At 40.6% G+C, this 24,534-nt stretch overlaps 1 protein-coding gene across 1 annotated transcript; it reads right to left on the bottom strand.

The window, feature by feature from the left end:
• Positions 1–102: 102 nt before the first annotated feature.
• Positions 103–16,416, bottom strand: LOC127412687 (matrix-remodeling-associated protein 5-like). The gene is made up of 7 exons (XM_051649259.1): positions 16,296–16,416; positions 13,037–13,268; positions 12,638–12,767; positions 12,088–12,478; positions 7,805–11,086; positions 6,317–7,220; positions 103–4,426 (listed from the first exon to the last, which is right to left on the bottom strand). The coding sequence occupies exons 2-7, from the start codon at positions 13,228–13,230 to the stop codon at positions 2,527–2,529; spliced, it is 6,801 nt and encodes a 2,266-aa protein (XP_051505219.1). The 5' UTR covers positions 13,231–13,268; positions 16,296–16,416; the 3' UTR covers positions 103–2,526.
• Between the last annotated feature and the right edge of the window lie 8,118 nt (positions 16,417–24,534).

A 24,534-nucleotide genomic window follows, 5' to 3' on the forward strand; every position in this document is an offset into this window, starting at 1 on the left:
ATGGGGGAAGGGATGATAAATCTACTCCCTTTGCAAATACTGTGAGCTTACATAGAGACAAATGTGACAGACGCAGTACTTTTGGTTAATTTAAAAGTGAGTTTTATTGCAACTGAAAGTATATAATATTCAGTTCAATTCAGTGAGCTTTATTGGCATGACTGTAGTACATACAATATTGCCAAAGCTGCTGATTTTTATAACAGTGAATCAAACTTTCCAATGTGACATAAAAGTCAGAATCAATGGAACAATGTTAATTAAGACAGTATTAATTGAACTGGTAATAATAAAAGTAATAAATATCGTTAAGTAGGAAATAAAATATTTAGATTGAATTAACAAAAGGTCATGTGGAACAAGGGTTTTTTTGGTTGTGGCAGGCGGACACATATTTGGGTGTCACCCTGCAGCATTTCTCATTCTCTCACAATAGTAGGGGCAGTTTATCTATATTGCTGTAATTCTGGAAATCAGTGAAGATTTTAGTAATTTTTGGAAAGTATTCATGCCGAATGTTTTGCTAGTTTGTGCACTGGGTCAGGAAATGCTGCTCAGTTTCAACTACTTCTTAATCACAGTGAGAGCACAGTCTCTCTGCTTTAGGGAGCCAGTTGACTATATGTTAAAGCTAAAGTATGTAACTTTTTCTACGTTAAAACAGTTTCTCCTATTCCAGCTAAATATGCAGAGACAACTATTAGTAAGCCATTCACAGGTTCATTTTCTCGAAAACTGTAAGCACTGTGTCTCTGTGGCGCTTTGAAAATTCCTCTGTTTGATTTGAGAGACCTGCTTAGACCCGCCCTAACAACGTTACTGAACCAATAGTGTGAGTTGGGGGTGGGACTATCTCATTGTTTGACCAACGCCAGACGGTGGGCGTATTCAGAAAGCTGTTTTGAAAACAAAGTTTACTTTTGCAATTCCGTTTGGTGGCGCAGAAATGACATACTTCAGCTTTAAGTGTGACAACATGAGGGTACATTGGTAAACTTTAAAGGAATGTTCCGGGTTCAATCAACAATGTTTATGAAATAATGATGATTACGACAAAATTAAATTTCAACCCGTCCCTCGTTTATAAAAAAAAAAAAAAGAGAGCAAAAATTGCTGTTAAAGTAACGTACTTACAATGGAAGTGAATGGCCAGTCCATAAACATTTTATACACTGTTTCAAAAATGTAGCCACAAGACGTAAACATTATATGTGTTAACATGATTTTAGTGTGACAAAATCGCTTACAAACCTTATATGAGAATTATAATTCTAACGAAAATTACAACTTTGTTGCCATGATGACGTAACACCAGTAAACCTTGCAATCTGGTAAACATTGTTACGCCAGTAACTAAGTCCCTGATTTAATCACACTTAAATGATGTTCACATATTTTTTACATCTTGTAGCTATACTTTTGAAACAGTGTGTATTTTAGTTTATTGCCTGGCCCCATTCACTTCCATTGTAAGTGCCTTACTGTAACCTCAAAACCTCACAAATCACAGTTTGTGACATTGTTGAAACTTCTTTTGAAAGACTACGGAGTGAGATTAATGGGGTATTTTTCTCAAGAGAAAATTCTGAGAAGCAGCAGTCTTAACCCTCCATTGCTTTCTATTTAATCTCATTGCATTCTAGGAGAAATAATTGAGATATTAAAGACATCTCATTTTCTTTCCTGTGGGAATGCAAAAATGCACAGATAATTAAATTTAAGATAGTGATATAGTATACTTTTTACTTCTATTTCTTGATTCAACTCTGAGGTTTATTACATTTAAAATAGTAGCCTAATGTATAGTCCACTTTATTTTACTTCACAGTATTGTGCAGTTGTTATTTGACATTTTTAGAATAGTATTTTCTATATTAATGACTTGAAACAAAAATCATAAATCATAAATCAAATATTATTATTATTTAATTGCCCAGTGTGGCAGTACAGCAAGTAGCTAACATAACTGGTTTCTTGTTGTGTCTTATTTGTTGTACAGCTACCACATCAATGCCAACATTTGTACCATACAAGGCCTCGTTCTACTCGGACAGTGAAAGGCCATTTTGTTTTACCGGACTGAAAATGCATAAAATCTGGCAGAACTTATCAGACAAACATGAAGACATACACTAGTTTATGAGGATATAAACCACTCTGGAATGTTTTTGTGCAATCTATGTAAGAAATAAGTATGTAAAAATGATTCCGTTTTAATCTGTGTAATATTTAAATATGTACAAGCCAAAATTTTCATAAATTAAATACATAATGACAAAGAAATCATTGTGCCTTGGGCACATTGGATGGGCAATTCCAAAGTTACAAGCCCATGGCTGTTAAAAAAAAAAAAAAAAACATTTAGGAAAATTCGAATGCCCTTTAACAACATTTCTTTGGTTAATAAAAGTGCTTTAGATGCACTTATTTTTTCTTTTATAGTTTTCGGGAAAGGTGAAGTGACCATTCATTTTTGTTAATTGCAAAGCTATATTCTACGTTACCTAATGGATTTCTGTTTATTGTTCAAATCACTTGAAGATATGTTGCTTTGAAGTCTGTTCCCAAGGCATTTCTGGCATTACATTTATAAATCCCTGAGTTCATGAGGCTTGGGTCCTGGATGACCAAATTGCCCTCCTCAGTCATGTGAATTCCACCCTGCACTGTGAAGCGATTATTGGGCACAAGTGTAGTACGTCCAGGAAGAGTCCAAGAAATTTCTGGTTTGGGTATGCCAGCAGCTATACAGTTTAGAATCACAGGTGAGCCCTTGTTAACTCTGGTCATTGAAGGTGGTGCATGAGTGATTTGAGGTGGAAACACCATAATACTTACAGGATATGACAATGTTGAAGATCCAAATGTGTTTGTTGCTTTGCAGGTATACGTTCCTCTATCAGATTTGCTAGTTTCTCGTACCTGAAGTGTACCATTAGATAAATACGTTACTTTTCCAATAACCTGAGGCTTGTCCAATACCAGGCCGTTTGGAAGAGTCCAGGTAATTGTTACTTGAGGCCAGCCATCCACAGTGCATGGCATATTTAGAGTCCGTCCGAGTGAAATCTTCATAGTAGCTGCTGAATTTCTAATTTGAGGCTTTTGTCCATGTTCTAAAGCATAGCGCTTCTCTGCTTGTCCAGCTACATTTTTGGCCAGACAACGGTATACGCCTTTGTCAACAACAACTGGCTGCATAATACGTAAAGTCCCATTTTCCAGGTAGTGAGTAAACCGCTGGAGTTTCATACCTGGATTCAGCGCTGTTCCATTGGGTAGAATCCAAAGAAACTCTGGCTTTGGTTTTCCAGTAGCTCGACACTCCAAAGTGATGTCTTCACCATCTGCTTTGAGAGGGAGAACCTCAATGTTTGGCATGGGAAAGCTTGGCTTCTCAGAAAGTGATGCAACTTCCAGGTCAATGGCCAGACTTGCTTCCCCCAAGTAATTTTTGGCTATGCACAGAAACCGACCTTCATCGGTCTTCCGGATGCCCCTCAACTCTAGACTTCCATTCCTGTGGACTTGGAACCTGCCTCCCAAATATGGTGTGGGCAAAGACATGCCATAGGGTGTTGTCCAGGTGATCTGGGGCTCAGGCGTACCCTCTGCTTTGCAGTCCAGCAGTAGGGTCTGGTAATACACTGCTAACAATTTCTTCTCAGTTTGTCCATTTTTTCCATTGATATTCGGCTCTTTAACCTCAACTATAAGTTTCACATTTCTAATGCGATCCCCAGCTGGGTTCCGTGCCACACAGGCATACTTCCCCTGGTCAGCCAAAGTCAATTTGTTAATGATCAGAGTCCCATCATTCAGTATTTGATATTTGACCGAAGATCCAGTTATTATCTCATTCCTTGGTGAGATCCAGATGATTGTAGGTAGCGGTACGCCTGTAGCATCACACTTCATCTGGGCTGATTGACCAAAAGATGCCCACATGGATACCTGGTCTAATTGGGGTGAGTTTGGGACCACTTGTACGCTTATTTTCATTGCATCCTCCCCAAGGTTGTTCTTAGCATAGCATGTGTAATTGCCCTCATCATTCTTTCCCATTTGATGCAACAAAAGAGTTCCATTGTCAAAGATGATGTAGCGTTGATTACGTGTTCCGCTGTCATCTGACTGGAGGGCATTGTTGATCATGGTGCCATCTGGGAGGCTCCATGATACCTCAGGGTCTGGAAAGCCAGAAGCTACACAGTCCACCAGGAAGTTTTCTCCATTAGCAACTCTCTTATTTTGTGCCCCAATGTTCTCTATCTTTGGTGGCCTCATGAGGACCTCTACTTGGAATAGCTCCATGTCCTCACCATTTGGTCTTTGGTACATACACAGATAATTGCCTCCATCTTTCTCAGTCAGTCTGAGAATTCTCAGAGTCCCGTTGGGGAAAGCAGTGATGTGTCTTTGTGGACTGGGAACAAAAAGAGAAACATTGTTTACACCTTTTCGAATTATTTAATAGTAATTAAATATGAAAGTTCATAGGACTCTTCTTAGTTATTAATTTTAGTCATAGCCATAATTATGAATAAAGAAATTATGTTTCACATCCGCATTCTGTTATTGTTTCTGTGGAACCCAGAATTTGAAGAATATTCTTGTTGCTATTTTTCTAAACAATGGCCCTGTCTGTCAAGCTCCAAAAGGACCAAAATAACACAAAAAAGCACCATTAAAATAGTCCATAGGAATATATTCTAAGTCTTCTGTATTCTCAAATCAAATCAAATATGCCACCTTTCGATGAATCACGTCAAGTTGGAAGTCAATGACATCATTAAACGTCATTGGTTCTCATGTGTCTAATGACCAAATGTCAACCTGATGACTGGCATTTTAGCCTGTTCATTACACAAACCTTTTGTATGTCTTCATAAGACTTGGAAAATAACAAGTTGTACAAACTACTTTTATGGTATTTTTCTTTTCTTTTTTTGTCATTTTTTGAGCTTCAGATACATGGTCATTATGAACTGTTGTTATATGGAAAAGAGCTGTCTGAATAATCTTCAAAAATGATGCCTTCGTTCTCCACAAAAATAGCAGTATATGAGTTTGGAACAATATGAATGTGAGTAAATAATGACAGAATTGTCATTGTAAGAAGTTTTGGGTGAACTGTTCCTTAAAGTAGCCTATTGTACAGATGATTAGGCCTAAGTGTTTGAAGTAGACTAATTGTTCCACTCAGTTACTGTATTGTCTGGATCAGCAGGGGTCGTTTGGGCTTTCCAGTCTGAGACAGACTGCTTGTGTAATCTACACCAGACATTGTTTGAATTACACAAGTGATGAAGTTGGCCTGCTGTGAGTTTGAGAGTGTATTTCAGACTACATAGGGAGAACATTGAGAACAATTAATATCTTTAAAGATGAAGAGGAATAATGAAGGGGAAATTGTAATAAAGCTGTGTCAGCCTGACTTCAGTTATCCCACTGCTGGGATTTTTCTGATGGGGGAAGGAAGACCCCAATTCTCTGAGCAAATACACTATTTAGTATTTAATTTGAGAAGAAATACATTCATTTATTTTCTGGTTAAAATAATTGAAGCGAACAAACAAAACTATGTTATTAGCCTAGTTTATATATTTTTCTTTTTTTTTTTTTTTTTTTCACCCAATTTGGAATGCCCAATTCCCAGTGCACTTTTTAAGTCCTTGTGGTCGCGTAGTGATTCGCCTCATTCCGGGTGGCGGAGGATGAATCCCAGTTGCCTCCGCGTCTGAGACCATCAACCCACGCATCTTATCACGTGGCTTGCTGAGCGCGTTGCCATGGAGACATAGCACATGTGGAGGCTTCACGCCATCCACTGAGAACGAACCACATTATAGCAACTTTGAGGAGGTTACCCCATGTGACTTTACCCTCCCTAGCAACCGGGCCAATTTGGTTGCTTAGGAGACCTGGCTGGAGTCACTCAGCATGCCCTGGAATTTGAACTAGCGAACTAGCGAACTCCAGGGGTGGTAGCCAGCATCTTTTACCACTAAGATACCCAGGCCCCTTAGTTTATATTTATTTAAATTAAAAGTGACTGTCTGAGATATACATATCTTGTCCAAAAGTCTGATACCAGTAGTAAAGATGCTTTTTTTTTTTTTTTTTTTGCATAATTACAAATTATATTAGTAGCATAACAATTTTAAACAAATTTATTTTAGGGATAAAACTTTGATTTTGAATCCCAGATTTTCAATGTGGTCTCAGACTTTTATAACTCACAGTATATATAGTATATAGAATACACATTATATACAGCAATTTTAAGCAATCATTTTATCTTGCCCAGTGCCACCTGTAGTGATGTTCAAGCAGAATTTTAGATGGCAGTCTCCAAACTGTGCCTCTTTGGGAGCCTATGGACTCTGGACAGTGCAGAAAAACTGTGGATCCATATGTTGCTGTGACACTGTGATGCTGGTACAGGCCTTTCCAGGGACCTGGAGCCTCTTGCCTAACATCCATCTGGAATGTTCTTTTAGCAAAGCCAAATGGGTTGGTTGCCAAACACTCATACCTCCCTGAATCATTGGGAGTGACGTTCTTTATATAAAGCGTTCCATTTGGGAAAATAAATAACCGTCTTCCAATGAACTGTGTAGGCTTCATTTGAGAACCATCAGGTAGAACCCACTTAATAAGAGGAAATGGCTCTCCTTTAGCTGTGCAATGCACATATATTGTTCTTCCAACATTCATAAATGTACTCTCAGATGCAACCTCTGCAATTGTCGGAGGTAGAGCTGCAACGTGAACGTGGTACTTTAGTGTGTCAGCCCCTGCTGCATTGCTCGCAATACACTTATAATCACCTTTATTGGAAAAGTTTGCTGAGTGAATACTCAGTGTTCCATTTGGAAATAAGGATACTCTTCGGTCAAGGGTACCAACATCTCGCACAAATGTCCTGTCTGGAAGTATCCATGAAATCTGAGCTTCAGGTTTACCCACGGCAATGCAGTCCAAGCTGACTGGTTTTCCCAAAAATGCAGAGACATCTCTCGCCTTTGAGCTGATGATTTTTGGAGGCTGAGTTTGCACAACGAGGGTAACTATCATGCGGTCTGAGCCAAATTTGTTTTGTGCTGTGCACAGGTACTGGCCACGGTCTTGCAACTGGATATTCTTAATCACAAAAGTACCATTGGAAAGGACCTCAAATCTTTGTCCATGTTTTGTGTTGGTCTGAATTGTTGCACCTATATAGGAGATACACAAAGTATGAAGTTAAAAAAGCAAAAGATTAAACAAATAATTGTTAAAAATTTTCTTAAACAGTTTGACTGTTTCTCAGATAATCAACACAGCTAAGGTACATGCTATACTATATAGTCTGCTTTGAAATATGTACCACTCTCACATTAAACACTTTCAGCCTTTTTCATAACTGCAAGTAAACTGATAAATCTGAATAATAATAATTTAATTTTATATAGCACTATGTACGATTTATTTAGAGTAAAGATAAAAAAAAATACCATGTGTATCCTCTCGGAGCTACCTTGCGTCACTTTTATAGGTGACCCGGCAAAAACTTTTCTTTTCCATATTTTTGCACAAGTTCTATAAAATTCTGCTTAAAACTACTGAGACACACATGACTCACATAGACTTATTAGAATAAAGAAAACATTTGTCAGAAGAAAATTGCGGATGGAAACAGTTGCTAAGATAGGATTGGTGACACTTTTAAGGTGGGGCTTAGCGAAGTTCATTTCCTTTAAATGAAGCACAGTTCTGTTCTTCTGTTCATATAAATGCAAGACATCCACAATGAACTAACCTGTAGAAACTTTGGTCCATGAAACAACAGGTTTGGGGTCCCCAGATGATCTACAGGACAAAAGTACATCGGCTTCTGCTAAAGCAGATACAGTGACAGATTCAGTTGTTATGATTCTGGGTTTGACTCCACTGCCCATTAGGCTTGGAAAGGGAATAGCAGTGCTCAATTTCTTTGCTCCAAAATGACTGTAATGCCAGCGACTACCAAATGGCACACTAACTGTGATGGGTGGTTTGTTTGTGTATGCTAGGACGGTTGGGGGAGTCACATGCTTGTAGATGTTGGGGAAGTTTGGTACTTGGTGAGGCTGAGGGGTGGGCTGATATGTCCTTGTTTTAACAGTGACATGCTTGCCCATCTGGGCAAGTCGATATGCATCAAGCTGTGATTGTCTATATCTGTTTCTGAGCCTGTTGAAGAGCAAGTGGTCTCGTACATGAGACAAGGAGCTGACATGTGGAGCTATGGTCCTTTGAAAGGAAGCTGTGGCTGACCCAGAAATGTAAGCTGTGGGCTTCACTGTCTCAGCGGTGATTTCAGGCCGATTGGTGACCCCTGGACCCCTGCCTCCTGTTTGGAGGAAATACCACGTTTTGTCTCGGGAGGGGTGGTGTCGTGAATTATGAACTGTGGGCCAGACTGGAATGCCATGGTTGCTGACCCAAACAGGAGACTGAGTGTATGGACGTGGTGTAATTAAGATTTGTTTCTTTTGTGTATTCTTTTGGATTAGCCAAGGGTGGAGAGGCACAGCTTCAATCTCAGGTGGTATTCCCCAGCTATAGGCTCTCTGTCTTTCTACATTAGTTAAGGTTGGTTTTTCAGTCATAGGTTTTCTTTGTGTCACTGGAGGATTTATGTTGCTGGTTTGAACATTGGGTATTTTTGTTGCTGTTATCTGTCTTGTTTTGTCTTCTAATGTCTGACTATTAGTTCTCAAAAGTGACTCTCTGTTCTCATTTTCATACCTGTTAGGTCCGGGGCCAAGTGTTGTTGGAGATAATTCGGTTACTAGAGGTGTTGTAATTATTTCAATTGGCTTCTTCTCTTTTCTGAATGTGGTTTTAGGGAATTCTGGATCCTCTGTGACTTGTTCAGCTAAGCTTTCAGTCACTGGGTTTTGTGTGTTAGAAATTTCTTCTGGTAATGTCATCGATGCTGTGGCTTGATTGTTTTGGTTTGAAGTATAAGAGTCACTGGTCATCACTGCACTGTTTTCAGGAATTGATATTCTAAGTGGTGACTGAGTGAATTGCACTGCTAAATTGGGAGCTGGGGTGAAATACGGTCTCTTTGGGCGTAACCTACGTGATGGAGGCCTACGTTGCCTAAATGGGAATCTTCGCCTTTGGTTCCAAATGGAACTACTGTTAGCCCTTATTTTCTGTTCTATTGTGTGTTTGTCTACCTGTTTAACCAGTTGCGTTTCATGCTCAGGTGCTGTTATCGCGTCTATGTGCACTAAAGTCAAATCTGAAACGTTAGAATCACTGGTCTTGTGTTTTGATAGTTTTCCCTGAATTGTATCTTGTTTTACATGCTCTCTGTTGGTGGGCATTTCCAGCTGTTTCGCATTGAAATGCTGCACACTTGAACTTGTGCTGGCACTGCTAGCCGCAACATCTGTTTTTGTTGTTGGAGAGACATCAAACATAGAAGGGGCTTTGGTTGTAATCACTGTAGGCTTTGGCACTGTTTTTAATGTTGTTGTCATTTCTAGATGAACTGGTGAGGTGATCAAGACTCTAGCATTAGCTCTTGCAAGAATCTGTTCCCAACGGCTGGGGTCGAGCTCTTTGACGGAGTTGTTAGGTTTTCTCACACTCTCCTTGATTTTCTTTCCATTTGCATTTGTTCGAAAAATACCACCTCTGTGTTTTCCGTCCACCCTTTGAGGAGTGAGTTTAGCAGTTGGTCGTTTGATTTCTTTGTACCCTGACCCTTCGTTGTCCTCGCCCTCAAAAAGGAGTGATTCGTCTTCAGACAGTGTAACACCTCTATGAGCTTCTTCCTTTTCACCAGTAACAACAACTAGATGAGACAACATGTCTACCCCATAAAGGTTAGCTGCCAAACAGCTGTACTCTCCAGCATCCTCATAAGTCACTTTTTTGATTATCAAAGTGTTATTTTGTGATACGTAAACCCTGCCTTTCATGCTCGAAGCTTTGAGAATCTGATGGTTTGGTAAGTACCATCTTGTCTCCATTGGATGTGGGGAAGTTACTAAACAAGGAAGACTAAGAGAGTCCCCATTCTCCACAGACATCTTCTTTCCATTTAAATCACTGGGACTTAAGAGACGCACCCTGACTGTGAGTCTAAAGGAGACTATGTCTACACTGGTGTCAGTCCTCACATAGCAATGATAAAGTCCAGAGTCTTCAATGCTTGTGTTTTTGATGACTAATCTGTTATTCTCCAACCTTAGTTTATAGGAATCAGTTTGATCCAATGTTGTTAAGTCTGGAAGCATCCACTCCACAAGCTGATGCCCTGAACTGAGCACACTACAGTCCAAACTGACCTCAGAGTGCTCTAGTATGGATTTGATTCTCCCCGGGGCTCCTCTTTGGATTATAGCCCAAGAGGAGACTATATCCTCTTTGATCCCCCTTCCAATGATGTTCTTTGATATAAAAGTGGAAAAGTTCATAACCAGTTTTTTAGTTGTGGTTTTGCGTCTGTTAAGCTGAAGGTTGACCCTAGGTTGCAAAAGCCAATACGGTTTAGCCATTAAGTGTCCTTTGAGCTCTGTAAAATATGGTGATTCCTCACTTGTGGCTTGAGAGTACTGAAAAGTCACTTGGGAAGAATTCCCAAGTATGGTTCCTCGCTCCAAAATGGCTGGGCTCTCATAGTAGTAGGCGACCAACCTCCAGAGGTTCTGAAGAGCATCCCTGTCGATCTCACACTCAAGCAATGTCCGCAGGGTTACGTTGACAGTAATCTCATCTGATCGCCTCACAGGCTCCCACACCATAGAGGTACCTTCAACAGGATGAGTTACATCACAAGCCACATGGGCACGATTCCCATGGCTATCGGACAGAACGAAGGTCAGATGGCCAAGAGGACGCTGTAGGTCCTTGATGTAGGGGACATCTGGTTCCTGGTCTTCCCAGATGCCACCCTCCCCGATTTTCAGTGGGGACTGGATGGAGGGTCGGTCACAAGTGAGCTGGTTGGTTGAAAGCTGGAAGATCAGACTGTTGTTCAGGGGCTGAGGTGAGGAACATAAGACACAGTTGCCACGGTCTTTTTTGCACTTAATAACTCCTAGAGAAAGAAAGAGACAAGAATATAACTTTTCTTCGTTTTCCTTGTAGTTCTTTGCAAATTTTTTACTTGTGCTCATTCAACCTCCAGTTTAATATAACAACACAATGGGTCGAAGACAGTGATGACAATTGTAACAATTTTGAATAAATGGTGCATAACCAGACTGAGAACCATGTGAAAAAAGACTAGCTTAACCAGCATGCAATTCCCATGTTTTTTTTAGGTTGGTTTATTCAAGTTTGTGCTGGCTAGGGGCTGGTCTATCTGGTGAACCATCATAGCCATTTTGTTCACCAACAAAATCAGTATGGTTTTTCTGGTAATGCTAGTTAAAGGAATGTTCCAGGTTTAATTAAAGTTAAGCTCAATTAAGAGCATTTGTGGCATAGTTACAACCAAAAATAATTTAAACTCATCCCTTGTTCATTAAAAAAAGGAAAGAAAAGAAAATAGGCACTTACAATGGAAGTGAATGGGGCCAGTCCATAAACACGGAAATACACACTATTTCAACAGGATAACTAGAAGACAGTGTTAACATGATTTAAGTGTGATAAAAACAGGGATTTACCAAGTGGTACAACATTTCACAGAGTAAAATCTTTACTGTGTATGTTGTTATTACAATGAAGTTGTAATATTGGATTTAACTTTACACACATAACAAGGTTAGTAAGTGTTTATTTTTTATGGTAATAGACATTATACCAAAAATATAGTTGATTGAGCTTAACTTTTATTGGACATTCCCATAACCAAAGAAGTCTTGATAGTTTAGCAAGTCAAAAAGCCTTGTTGGAACACCAGCACACCAGCATCCCATGTTGTGGACCAGCAATCAAAACATATGCTGGCAGCCAGCTATGCTGTTTTTTATTTTGTTTTGTTTTTTCAACAGGGAAGTGGCTTTTTTTTTATTTTTATTTTTTTTATTGCCATTACATCAAGTTCTGAATGAGTGGTGCAAAGGTTTTAAAATAGAATCAAAGGAGTGTCACCCTCATGATTTTTGTCCCACTCCAAGAGCCAGTGCAAGTGGCAGTCACAGATCCAGGGGTTTCCATGCAGGGAGAGGACTTCTAACTTGTCTAAGGGCTCTAGAGTGCCAGGCAGCAGGTATTCCAGTTGGTTGTCTGCCAGGTGCAGGTGCCGCAGGCCTGAGCTCCAGAATGTACCCAGGACTGAGACAGTAATGAATGTGTGTGGGTGCACATCCCTCAGCTGATTCCCCTCCAGTTGCAATAGTTTCAATGATATAAGTCCATTAAAGGAAAAGGGCTCAATGAAATCAATGAGGTTGTGGTCCAGATGAAGCCTTACAAGGCTTGTCAAGCCCTCTAACAGGCTGGGGTCAACTCTTTTGATTTTGTTGTAGCTCAACTTCAGTATCTGGTGCAACATAGAACAACAATTACCTGAAAGCAATTTCTAAGTCATGTCTCATAGGTATTTATATAATCTGATGGTAAAATTAAGAGTGGAGACACTTCTACATTATAGTACAGTGCTTAATGTACTCATATCTCATATAGCCTTTTAGGAATATACCTGAAGGGAACGGAGATGGTAAAAGGATCCAGGAGACACGGAGGTGATTTCATTTCCATGGAGCATGAGCATTTCCAATTGCCGTAGGTTTGCAAAATCTGAAGACCCAACAGTCCCAATGCTGTTATAGCTTTACAGTAGACAAAGAGGATCACCAACATTTTTAGTATGAGACATCACATTGGTTTGCCCATAATTTTGTTAGTTGCAGAGTACTTAAAGTGATAGTTCACACAAAAGTGAAATATGTCCTCATTTACTCACCCTAATTGTTGTTAAATATAAAAATTATTGTCAAATTAGACATTACCAGTGATTCTTAGCTAAACCTTAAATCCAGAATAGCGTTTGTTAACGCTGTGCTTTTTGAAGAAACAGGACAACAAGGTAGCAGCTTACCCTAGGTTGAGCCTTTCAGTGTCTTGGGGCAGGTTGCGTGGGGCAGAAGGGAGGTGGCGGAAGGTGCAGTGGACTTCCTTAGGGTTGGGGCAGCTGCAGGACCTCGGACACGCACAGAGGGATGGGGGCAAAATGAGCAGCAGCAGCCACAGAGCTGCCAACATCAGGAGAGCAGGTACACCCACTGAAGCCATGATTTTCTCATGTCATTATCTGATTTGGAACACTGAGACTGCAAAGCAGAGTTTTATATACTTAAAGGGATAGTTAACCAACATGAAAATTCTGTCATAATTTACTCACCCTCATGTTGTTCCTGTATGACTTCTTTTTGTGGAACACAAAAGGAGATATTAGGCAGAATGTTAGACTTAGTCACCATTCACTTTCATTCACTCAATTTTTCCATACAATGAGGCTGTCATTCGACCTAACATCTATTATTTTCCATGGAAGAAATTCATTTGGGTTTGAAATAACATGTAAGTAAGAGTGTAAGTAAACTGACCAAATTTAGATTTTTTGGGGTTAACTTAACATACAGATCTGGACAAAGTTAACATGGCAATTAAAGAAGCTAAAGATAGTTGACAATTAAAGGAATATTCCGGGTTCAATACAAGTTGAGCTCAGTTGACAGCATTTGTTGCATAATGTTGATTACCACAAAAGATAATTTCGACTCGTCCCCCCTTTTCACAAAAAAAAAAAAAAAAAAAAAAATGTATGGTACATTTTGGCACTTTACAATGGAAGTGAATGGGGCCAATTTCTGTAGGTTTTAAAGGCAGAAATGTGAAGTTTTTAATTTGATAAAAGCACTTACATTCATTATTGTTAAAACTTTTGTATTATTTGAGCTGTAAAGTTGTTCAAATTGTCGCGTTTACAGTCGTTTTAGGGTTTACAGCGTTACGCCGTCATTGCAACGAAGTTGTAAAATTGGATATAACTTTAAACAGAAAAGGTTAGCAAGAGATTTTATCACACTAAAATCATGTTACATGCATTGTTTACCTTTTTGTGGCTACTTTTGAAGAGTATTTTAACAGTTACAGATTGGCCCCATTCACTTCCATTTGTAGTGCCTCACTGTAACCCAGAGGAACAAATCGAAATATATTTTTGTGTTAATCAACATTATTTCACATATGCTGTCAGTTGAGCTTAACTTGTATTGAACCTGTAATATTCCTTTAAAAATGACTTTAAGTTTTATTTTTAGTATTAATTTTCCTAGTAGCTTTCAGTGGCAGTAATAGTATGTTTAGGTGTCAGTTACCACTGCATGTGACAGACGTCTAAAGCGTGACTCATCAGCTGCAGAAGTTTGTTCCTGTACCGATTAACTCAGAGATAGCACAAAGCATCTAATTGTGCAAGAACTGAAGTGCAGTTTAAGGTAACACATTATTACATTTTAATGCCCATGATACACAATGCAATTAATTGCAATAACAGTAATAATTTGCAACTACAGACTCTTTCATTAAATAACTGCACATGAAATACATGTTGTTCATTACTATTAATAAATACCCATACAATTTATTTTACAACTAATTTAAAGTGTGACCTAAATGGACTAATTATAATTATCTCAGTTTGATACAGTGTGATTACATACTTCTAAAATAGCCTACACATGAAGGATCTCAGATGCAAGTTTTCCATTATTGGTATATGTACAGTATGCTGTTTCTATTTATTGTTGTCTTTCCTTCAACACAGAGCTGCTGAGCCCACACAAAATAAATCATTGCTCAAGTATTTTTCTCAGGAAAAACATTGCATGGGTTTCCTATACAAGCACTGCAAGCCACCCATCCACAGCTCAACTACACAAGCAGTGTTGAAGAGGAAGGTGATAAGTGCTGCACTTCCCAGTACACAAATATTTAGATTCCGGGGGGCAGAAAGCCGATGGGGCCCCTTTTTTGCATTTGTATTACTTTTCTGCCAGCTTAAGTTGCGCAAGTCTGCTGTTTATTTCAGAGCAGCCAAAAAGTTAAAACTGCAAGCATGATTTATTTTTCTGCCGGAGGTTCGATAATGACCCATGATGACATTATGATTTTGGACAATTTTAGTCTTGCATTCCTGTCTCTGTAATGTTGCTTCCAGCTGCTGGTAGGATAACTACACTATACCAGGGTCCTAACAGAACGAATACTTACATGGGCCTGTTAACAAACCCAACAATTTATCCCCAGAGTTTCTGGTTTGTATTACGATTGGCATAAATGCGGTTTCACACCATATTAACACAGACAACTCTTTAAACTTCACTTCTACACTCATCTTTGCTGAACCCCAGCCTGGCCAAGCTGGTGTTCAACTGGTTTACAGATTGGACATATGGTCTCCTAGCCTGACCAGCTGACAACAAGTGCCCAAAACTGCCCTTAAAACCAGCAAACCAAACCAGTCTGACCAGGCTGGGAGACCAGCGAACCAGCTTATGTTTTTTTGTTTTTCTCCGGCAGGGATGTTTTATGTGAATATATATGGAAAATGTTTCTTATTTCATGCAAATGCTAGTCATTAATAATAACTATAAAAAATTGCTTAAATCACTTTGGGCTAAACTCCATCTCTGCAATGATGTTTTAAAATAATGAATGGAGTATTTATCTTATTTCATGTACAAAAGATCAAGTGGCTGCTTAAAAGCAATAAAACTATCATATGGTTTCTATATCATGCATATGCTAGGGTCTCAAGTAATATAATATTTTAATAGCCAGCCTTTACTTTAGAGGGCGTAATTTATGTTTAAATTAATTGAAATGGATCTTTGCTGGCTCTTACTATAAAATACTGTCTGCTTGCCCTTTCTTTTTTTTTAAATAGACTAGAATGAACTCTTCTGATGATGGTGCTTAAGACCTCAAACTGTGCTTCACTTAACTCTTAAAAAATTAATTAAATGCATACATAATGATTTTGACAATATTTAAAAAGATATTCAAACCCTCAGCAATTCTTTTGAAGTTAATTTAAAAATAATTAGTTCTTTAGTTCTGTTTAATATGCCAGATCATTATGTGATAAGGATAAGCATGTTTAAATTGTCAGATTCTAATGCAACCACAAAGCCCTCCTTAATGTCCAAGGGGATCTACCATGAACATCAGTATGCACTGAAATATTTATGACTGAGAAAGTTCTGGAATAAAAAAATGGCACGCTATTTGTGATAATTAGATGCTGAGACAGATCTTAACTTGAGTACCTTGGAACAAATATCGCATCTTACCTTGAGATTCCAGTTGAGAAAACGTTCAAAGTGGAGACCGGAGTGTGTAATTGTTTGCAGATGACAAGCAAAACTCCCGTGACTTTGTTTATCCCTGTACTTCACTGAGCAGGAACTGTTCAGAGCTCTGAGTGATGGAGGCTTATCTGGAGAAAGTCCGATTCCAGGAGCAGCAGCCGACTACATCTGGAGAAGTGCTTACCTCCCACCTACACCCCTCCTCTGAGCTGGCCTGTACAGGGGGAGGGAGAGCTGGGAGTTTTTGGCCTCCATCCATCCCCTCTGTCCTCCTCTCTTCCTCGATTACCTGCACCTCCTGATCTGCGGGTATAGCGGTTCTCTCACTCCCTGTGGCTGCTCTTTGCTATCTTCTACTCCCACTTTTCTCCTTCTGTCTCATTTTCTCTCCCTCCCTCTCCTTCTTACACTGGTCTTGTTTTTCTCACTTTTAAACATTATTGACTGCTTGCTGACATATGCACACACATGCTCACACACACCTTGTCTATTTCAAATGTTCATGTTCTAGTATTCCAACCTGCTCCTTTCTCCTTCAGTTAACAGTCAGCTTTTGTTTTATAAACTTTTAAAAGGCCATCAAGCTTATTTTATAATGCACTATGAATACATGAGTGGCAAATTACCACTGCAAATAATTAACCATATCAAGTATGTTCAAATTTTTTTTTTTTTTTTTTTTTTTTTAATAAAAGGAATGAAATAATTGTACTCAATTGATTTCCATAGACAAATGTGCTTGGACATGTATTTATTGTTTTTCAATAGCTAAATTAGCACAATTTTAGATCAATATGTCACATTCTCTGTGTTTGCATTGACTTTTATGTTGAAATTCTTGTTTAGTTCCCATGTTCCTGTTTCCTGTTAGTTTGTAGTCCTTTGTAGTTTCATTTTATGATTGGTTTTCCCCTGATTGTTTCCACAGGTGTTCCTCATTCCCTTGTTTGCCCCTGTGTATTTAAGCCCTTGTTTTTCCTGTTTCCTTTGTCAGTCTTTACATGTTTTGTCATGTTCTGTACCTGGTTCCCTGTGTTTTGTTTTCTTTTTTATTCTGAGTTACTTTGTTCTTCTTTTGTGTCCATTAAAAAACTTGCATTTTGATCCTCCATCCTCGCTACAGAAAGACTGACCAAAAAATTGATCTAGCGGCCGTCAGAATTCTGCTCCTTCAACAAGGGGACCGTCCAGTTGAGGATCACGTCCGTGAGTTTTTAGAGCTGGCAAATGTAGTGCACTATCCAGACCGCTCTCTGGTGGTTTTCTTCCGGGCTGGTCTGAATAGTGCACTGAGAGAACTGATGCCTCTTGCTGATACTCACTGGATGCTCGGCGAATATGTGGAGAAGGCTCTGGAACTTTGCTGGAACCCGGGCCAAAACCTGCATCTTCGGCTCCCTTGTCCAAGCCTTCTCCGGTCCCGAGGCCTTCCATGGCCCCGGTCCCAAAGCCTTCCCTGGTCCTGAAGCCTTCCACGGCCCCTGTCTCCAAGTTGTATGATCTACCACTAATGTCGTGCGTAGGTCCATGAAGACCCTACCTCAAATTGTCTGCGCCCACGAGCCAGCGTTCCCAGAGCCAGCATTGCCAGCCTCGCCCGTCCCAGAGCCAGCGTTGCCAACTTCGGCCATCCAGAGGAGGAGGAAGAGAAGAAAAGTTTCTGTTCCCAAGTTCCTTCCTATGTACACAACCACGGAGGTCGTTCCCAAGTCTCATCCCATGTACATGACCACAGAGGTCGTTTCTGAGTCTCTGCCCATGTTCACGACCACAGAGGTCATTCCCAAGTGTCCTCCCATGCCCACGACCATAGAGGTCGTTCTCGAGTCTCTTCCCATGTTCTCGACCATGGAGGTCGTTTCCCATTCATCCAGGACTCTTTGTCTTGAGTCTTCCACGGCTCCGCCCCAGAGACTATTCCCCCAGCGGCTCCGCCCGCTCCCCCAGAGACTATTCCCCCAGCGGCTCCGCCCGCTCCCCCAGAGACTATTCCCCCAGCGGCTCCGCCCGCTCCCCCAGAGACTCCTCCTACAGCGGCTTTGCCGCCTGACCCAGTCCCTGTCCTGCGGCCACCTTCCTGGCCTCTTGACCCAGTCCCTGTCCTGCGGCCACCTTCCTGGCCTCTTGACCCAGTCCCTGTCCTGCGGCCACCTTCCTGGCCTCTTGACCCAGTCCCTGTCCTGCGGCCACCTTCCTGGCCTCTTGACCCAGTCCCTGTCCTGCGGCCACCTTCCTGGCCTCTTGACCCAGTCCCTGTCCTGCGGCCGCCTCCCAGGCCTCCTGACCCTGTCTCGGCCCTGCGGCCGCCTCCCAGGCCTCCTGACCCTGTCTCGGCCCTGCGGCCACCTCCCAGGACTCCTGACCCAGTCCCCACCTTGAGGTCATCTCCTTGGTCTCCTGGCCATCTGCCTGATCTGCTCTGGTCTACTTGGTCCTCCGAGCCTGCAGCATCGCCCTGGCTCTCCATCTCTCCGGCTCCACCTTGGTTTCAAGCCTCCCTGACTTTGCCTTGTTCCTCTGCTCCCCTTGCCCCTTGTGCCCCCTTTGAACTGCCTGTTTACCCCTTGTGCTCCCCTGAACTACCTGTTTTCCCCCCCCACACCCCATGGATAATTTTTTTTTTTTTTTGAGAGCGTCTGGAATCCGCTCCTTAAAAGGGGGGGCTCTGTCACATTCTCTGTGTTTGCATTGACTTATGTTGAAATTCTTGTTTGGTTCCCATGTTCCTGTTTCCTGTTAGTTTGTAGTCCTTTGTAGTTTCATTTTATGATTGGTTTTCCTCTGTTTCCACAGGTGTTCCTCATCCCCTTGTTTGCCCCTGTGTATTTAAGCCCTTGTTTTCCCTGTTTCCAAACATTGCTGTTTGTTTAAGCGACCCATCCAGCCCAACACAGCAACATTGGCTCGATCCAAGGAGAACTTAAATACTTGGAGAAAGCTAACTGTTAGCATCCCCATTCATCTCTATGGCAGTATAAGCTAGCAAAAGGTTCCTGGAAATGTAGGCTGCCATCTTTGTTATGGGCACTTATTCTGCCTTCATGTGCTATTGGAATTATCAAACTTCCCACTTCTGAAGTGGTAATTACAAGTATGTAGTGTTCAAGTGCTTTGATGCAAAGGTCAGGAAACTTGGAAGACGCCAGGTTCATTCATACATATATTGTTTTTTGAGGAATTGTTAGTTTGACACCAGTCACAACATAACACATTTTACTCCGGTTAATGGACTTTTGGTCAAATACAAGCTATTTTCACAGTGTGAAAATGTACAACATGCATCAAATGGTTGCTGATTTAAATACTGTAAACGTATATGGCCGAAACTGCAAGCGCTAACTATTAGCTGTATTAGAAAAATGAATAAAACCTGTTATTCTGTACACAAACCATCCTCTCCTCTGCCATGCTGATTTCCATTATTAATGTTTTTTTTATGTCTCCTCCCAACTCGAAAGCTCAGGCATCAAACTTATCTCAGAGTTTCCCAGTCGTTCATGTGCAACTTCTGAGTGGAAAACTCGTATTTACAATGATTCTGATAAAGTGAAGGCTGCATTCCATTTAACTCAGAATTTCCAACTTCCTTCTAGGAAAGTGTAATGGAACATCACTTGAAGTCGGACTTCCAACTTGGAAACTCGTGTGGAAATCTTCAACTCCGATTTCACCGAGATGCAGGTACGTGATGTGACACAAATATCTTAGCACCCAGGGAGATGTACAAGTGATAAACATTCACTTTTATTAAATAATATCAATCAGTGACATTACATGACATTAAAGCTTGTTTAATAAGCGTTTGCAGAGACAGGTGTAGAAAACATGGTAAATTATACTCCCTTTTGATAATTGTACAACTGTAGCACAAATGCTAGCATTGTTTCTCAGTTGAGTTGCTAGGAGACATCTCTGGTGACAGTCGAACAGCTGCTAAGCTAACAGGAGCATTGCAGTTTCTTTGCACGTCATCTTCCGAGAATCTGGCAATTGTACGCCTTTATGGTCAGAGATCAGATACAGTTGAAGTCAGAAGTTTACATACACTTAGGCTGAAGTCATTAAAACTAATTTAACCACTTCACAGATTTAATATTAGCAAACTATAGTTTAAGCAAGTCATGTAGGACATCTACTTTGTGCATGACACAAGTAATTTGTCCAACAATTGTTTACAGACAGATTGTTTCACCTTTAATTGACCATATCACAATTCCAGTGGGTCAGAAGTTTACATACACTAAGTTAACTGTGCCTTTAAGCAGCTTGGAAAATTCCAGAAAATGATGTCAAGCCTTTAGACAGTTATCCAGTTAGCTTCTGATAGGAGGTGTGCTGAATTAGAGGTGTACCTGTGGATGTAGTTTATGGCCTACCTTCAAACTCAGTGCCTCTTTGCTTGGCATCATGGGAAAATCAAAAGAAATCAGCCAAACTGTGGACCTCCACAAGTCTGGTTCATCCTTGGTAGCAATTTCCAAATGCCTGAAGGTACCACATTCATCTGTACAAACAATAGTATGCAAGGATAAACACCATGGGACCATATAGCCATCACACCACTCGGAGACGCATTCTGTCTCCTAGAGATGAATGTAGTTGGTGTGAAAAGTGCAAATCAATCCCAGAACAACAGCAAAGGACCTTGTGAAGATGCTGGAGGAAACAGGTAGACAAGTATCTATAGCTACAGTAAAACGAGTCCTAAATCTACATAACCTGAAAGGCTGCTCAGCAAGGAAGAAGCTACTGCTCCAAAACTGCCATTAAAAGCCAGACTACTGTTTGCAAGTGCACATGGGGACAAAGATCTTACTTTTTGGAGATGTGTCCTCTGGCCTGATGAAACAAATTTAACTGTTTGGCCATAATGACCATTATTATGTTTGGAGGAAAAAGGGTGAGGCTTGCAAGCCAAAGAACACCATCCCAACCGTGAAGCATGGGGGTGGCGGCATCATGTTGTGGGGGTGCTTTGCTGCAGGAGGTACTGGTACACTTCACAAAATAAATGGCATCATGAGGAAGGAAAATTATGTGGATGTATAGAAGCAACTTCTCAAGACATCAGTCAGGAAGTTAAAGCTCGGTCGCAAATGGGTCTTCCAAATGGACAATGACCCCAAGCATACTTCCAAAGTTGTGGCAAAATGGCTTAAGGACAGCAAAGTCAAGGTATTGGAGTGGCCATCACAAAGCCCTGACCTCAATCCGATAGAAAATTAGTGGGCAGAACTGAAAAAGAGTGTGCGAGCAAGGAGGCCTACAAACATGACTCAGTTACACCAGTTCTGTCTGGAGGAATGGGCCAAAATTCCAGCAACTTATTGTGAGAAGATTGTGGAAGGCTATCCAAAACACTTGACCCAAGGTAAACAAATTAAATGCAATGCTACCAAATACTAACAGAGTGTATGTAAACTTCTGACCCACTGGGAATGTGATGAAAGAAATAAAAGCAGAATAATAATAGAGAATGATTTATTTATTTTGACATTCAAATTTTCTCCCCAATTTGGAATGCCCAGTGACTCGCCTCAATCTGGGTGGCAGAGGATGAATCTCGGTAGCCTCTGCGTCTAAGACCGTCAATCCGCGCATCTTATCACGTGGCTTGTTGAGTGCATTACTGCAGAGATGAAGTGCATGTGGAGGCTTCATGCTATTCTCTGCAGCATCCACGCACAACTCATCATGCGCCCCACTGAGAGTGAGAACCACATTATGGCAACCACGAGGAGGTTAACCCAATGTGACTCTACCCACCCTAGCAACCAGGCCAATTGGTTGCTTCGGAAGCCTGACTGGAGTCACTCAGCACGCCCAGGATTTGAACTTACGACTCCAGGTGAGGTAGTCAGCGTCTTTACTTTCTGAGCTACCCAGGCCCCTGTCATTTTGCATTCTTAAAATAAAGTAGTGATCCTAACTGACCTAAGACAGGGAAAGTTTTCTATGATCAAATGTCAGGAATTGTGAAAAATTTAGTTTAAATGTATTTGGCTAAGGTGTATGTAAACTTCTGATTTCAACTGTATATCAGTAGAAATAACCCACATCTGACACTGAATTGAATGCATAAACTAATACAAGACTAACTTTTAAGAATCTTAAGTGTCCAAACATTTGATTAGTAGTGTACATCCTATATAAATGTAAAAATCTTTTGTTTTTCTTAAATCAGACTTTTGTTCTATTAAATTTTCAAATCCATTCAGTTTCTGTGTAATTGAGAGATAATAACGTGACTGATCACTTGTCAATGGGATCAGATCACAAAAAATACAAGTCCATTTCACTTCAAGAGCCCTAAATGGGAACGAATGATTCGATTGAAGTGTTTCTTGAAAAAATAGCAACTTTTCAATGGCTGTCAATGCAGAAACTTGGTTTTTGCCATCACAGGGTATAGTTCCAGCAAATACCAGCAGAGGCTAACAGGGACCTGCAAATCAGCTAATTCCTGACCCTCTGGCTCGACCAGTGCCGTAAGTTTTGGGGCAGGGCTATCTGTTTGCAGATGGAGGAGTTTTTGGGAAAGCTGTTTGAAAACAATCCTTATTTTTGCAATTCAGTTTGTTGACACTAGTGGTGCAGAAATTACACACTTCAGCTTTAATTGCCAAGTGATCTAGAAACAAATCTTCTAACAATACATTTTAGAATCGTATTTGGAATACACTCATGGTGTAAGATGAGGTAGTGCTCATCTCATGGTCCTATTTAACAACAGCCCAAAGTGCTTCTGTGACTGAGTGCTAGACCAAGCATATCTTAACTGAAACCACATTTCCCCTCATAAAACAAGTTATGATCCAGAACCTGAGCAGATCAGTTATTTAGATTATCTTTCTCAATGACACAGTAACTGATTTTTTTCAAAATTCCACTGTAACAGAATGGATTTGAAAATTTAATAGAAGAACAAATGTCTGATTTAAGAAAAACAAAAGATTTTTACATTTATATAGGACATACACTACCAATCAAATGTCTGGACACTTCACTGAAATTATGCCTCTCAGTCCTTTAAAAAACATTTGAGCTAAATGCTTAAATGCTTGAAATTAATGTTGAGATATATATATATATATATATATACACACTGGCAGCCAAAAATTTGGAATAATGCACAGATTTTGCTCTTATGGAAAGAAATTGGTACTTTTATTCACCAAAGTGGCATTCAGCTGATCACAAAGTATAGTCAGGACATTATTGATGTAAAAAAAACAGCACCACTATTTGAAAAAAGTCATTTTTGATCAAATCTAGACAGGCCCTATTTCCAGCAGCCATCACTCAAACACCTTATCCTTGAGTAATCATGCTAAATTGCAAAAGGAAAAGGGGAAACAGAGCCGGCATTCTCATCAGAGTAAAACGTCACGCAAATCGACCCCCGCTACCCAGTATTCTACTGGCAAATGTTCAGTCTCTGGACAACAAGCTCTGCAAGCTGAGAGCGCAGATCTCTTTCCAACGAGAGACGAGGGACTGCTGCATTATCTGCCTTACGGAAACTTGGATGTCGGCTGAGATTCCAGATTCAGCCATTGAACATGCGGGGTTCTCCGTGCACCGAGCGGACAGAGTGAAAGACCTCTCAGGTAAAAGCAGAGGTGGTGGTGTATGTGTTATGATCAACAAATCCTGGTGTGATCAGAGGAACGTCATTCTATCAAGTCTTTCTGCTCTCGTGATCTGGTATTTCTCATGCTTCTGGGTCGACCATTCTGGCTACCGAGGGAATTCACAGCCCACCACAAGCCGACACAGATCGGACACTCAAGGAACTGTATGGGATTATAAGCAAGCAGGAAACTTTTTAAAGGGAATAAAAACTCCGTCGTGAACACCGCTGCCTCTCCCCGGGTTGAGCTAAATACATTTTATGCTCGTTTCGAGGGAAATAACACCGCCCTCGCAGAGAGAGCTTTCGCGGCCGAAGCTACAGAGGTTAGTTCACTCTCTGTCTCTGTAGCGGATGTAACACGATCCTTCCTATGGGTGAATATCCACAAAGCCGCGGGTCCAGATGGCATTCCGGGCCGCGTCATCAGAGCGTGCGCGAACCAACTGGCTGGTGTTTTTACGGACATTTTCAACTTTTCCCTCTCTTTGTCTATAGTCCCCACATGCTTTAAAATGTCCACCATTGTGCCTGTTCCAAAGCAATCCAAAATCACTTGCTTAAATGACTGGCATCCTGTTGCTCTGA

This window comes from Myxocyprinus asiaticus, chromosome 22 (assembly GCF_019703515.2).
Source record: "Myxocyprinus asiaticus isolate MX2 ecotype Aquarium Trade chromosome 22, UBuf_Myxa_2, whole genome shotgun sequence".
Lineage (NCBI taxonomy): Eukaryota > Metazoa > Chordata > Actinopteri > Cypriniformes > Catostomidae > Myxocyprinus > Myxocyprinus asiaticus.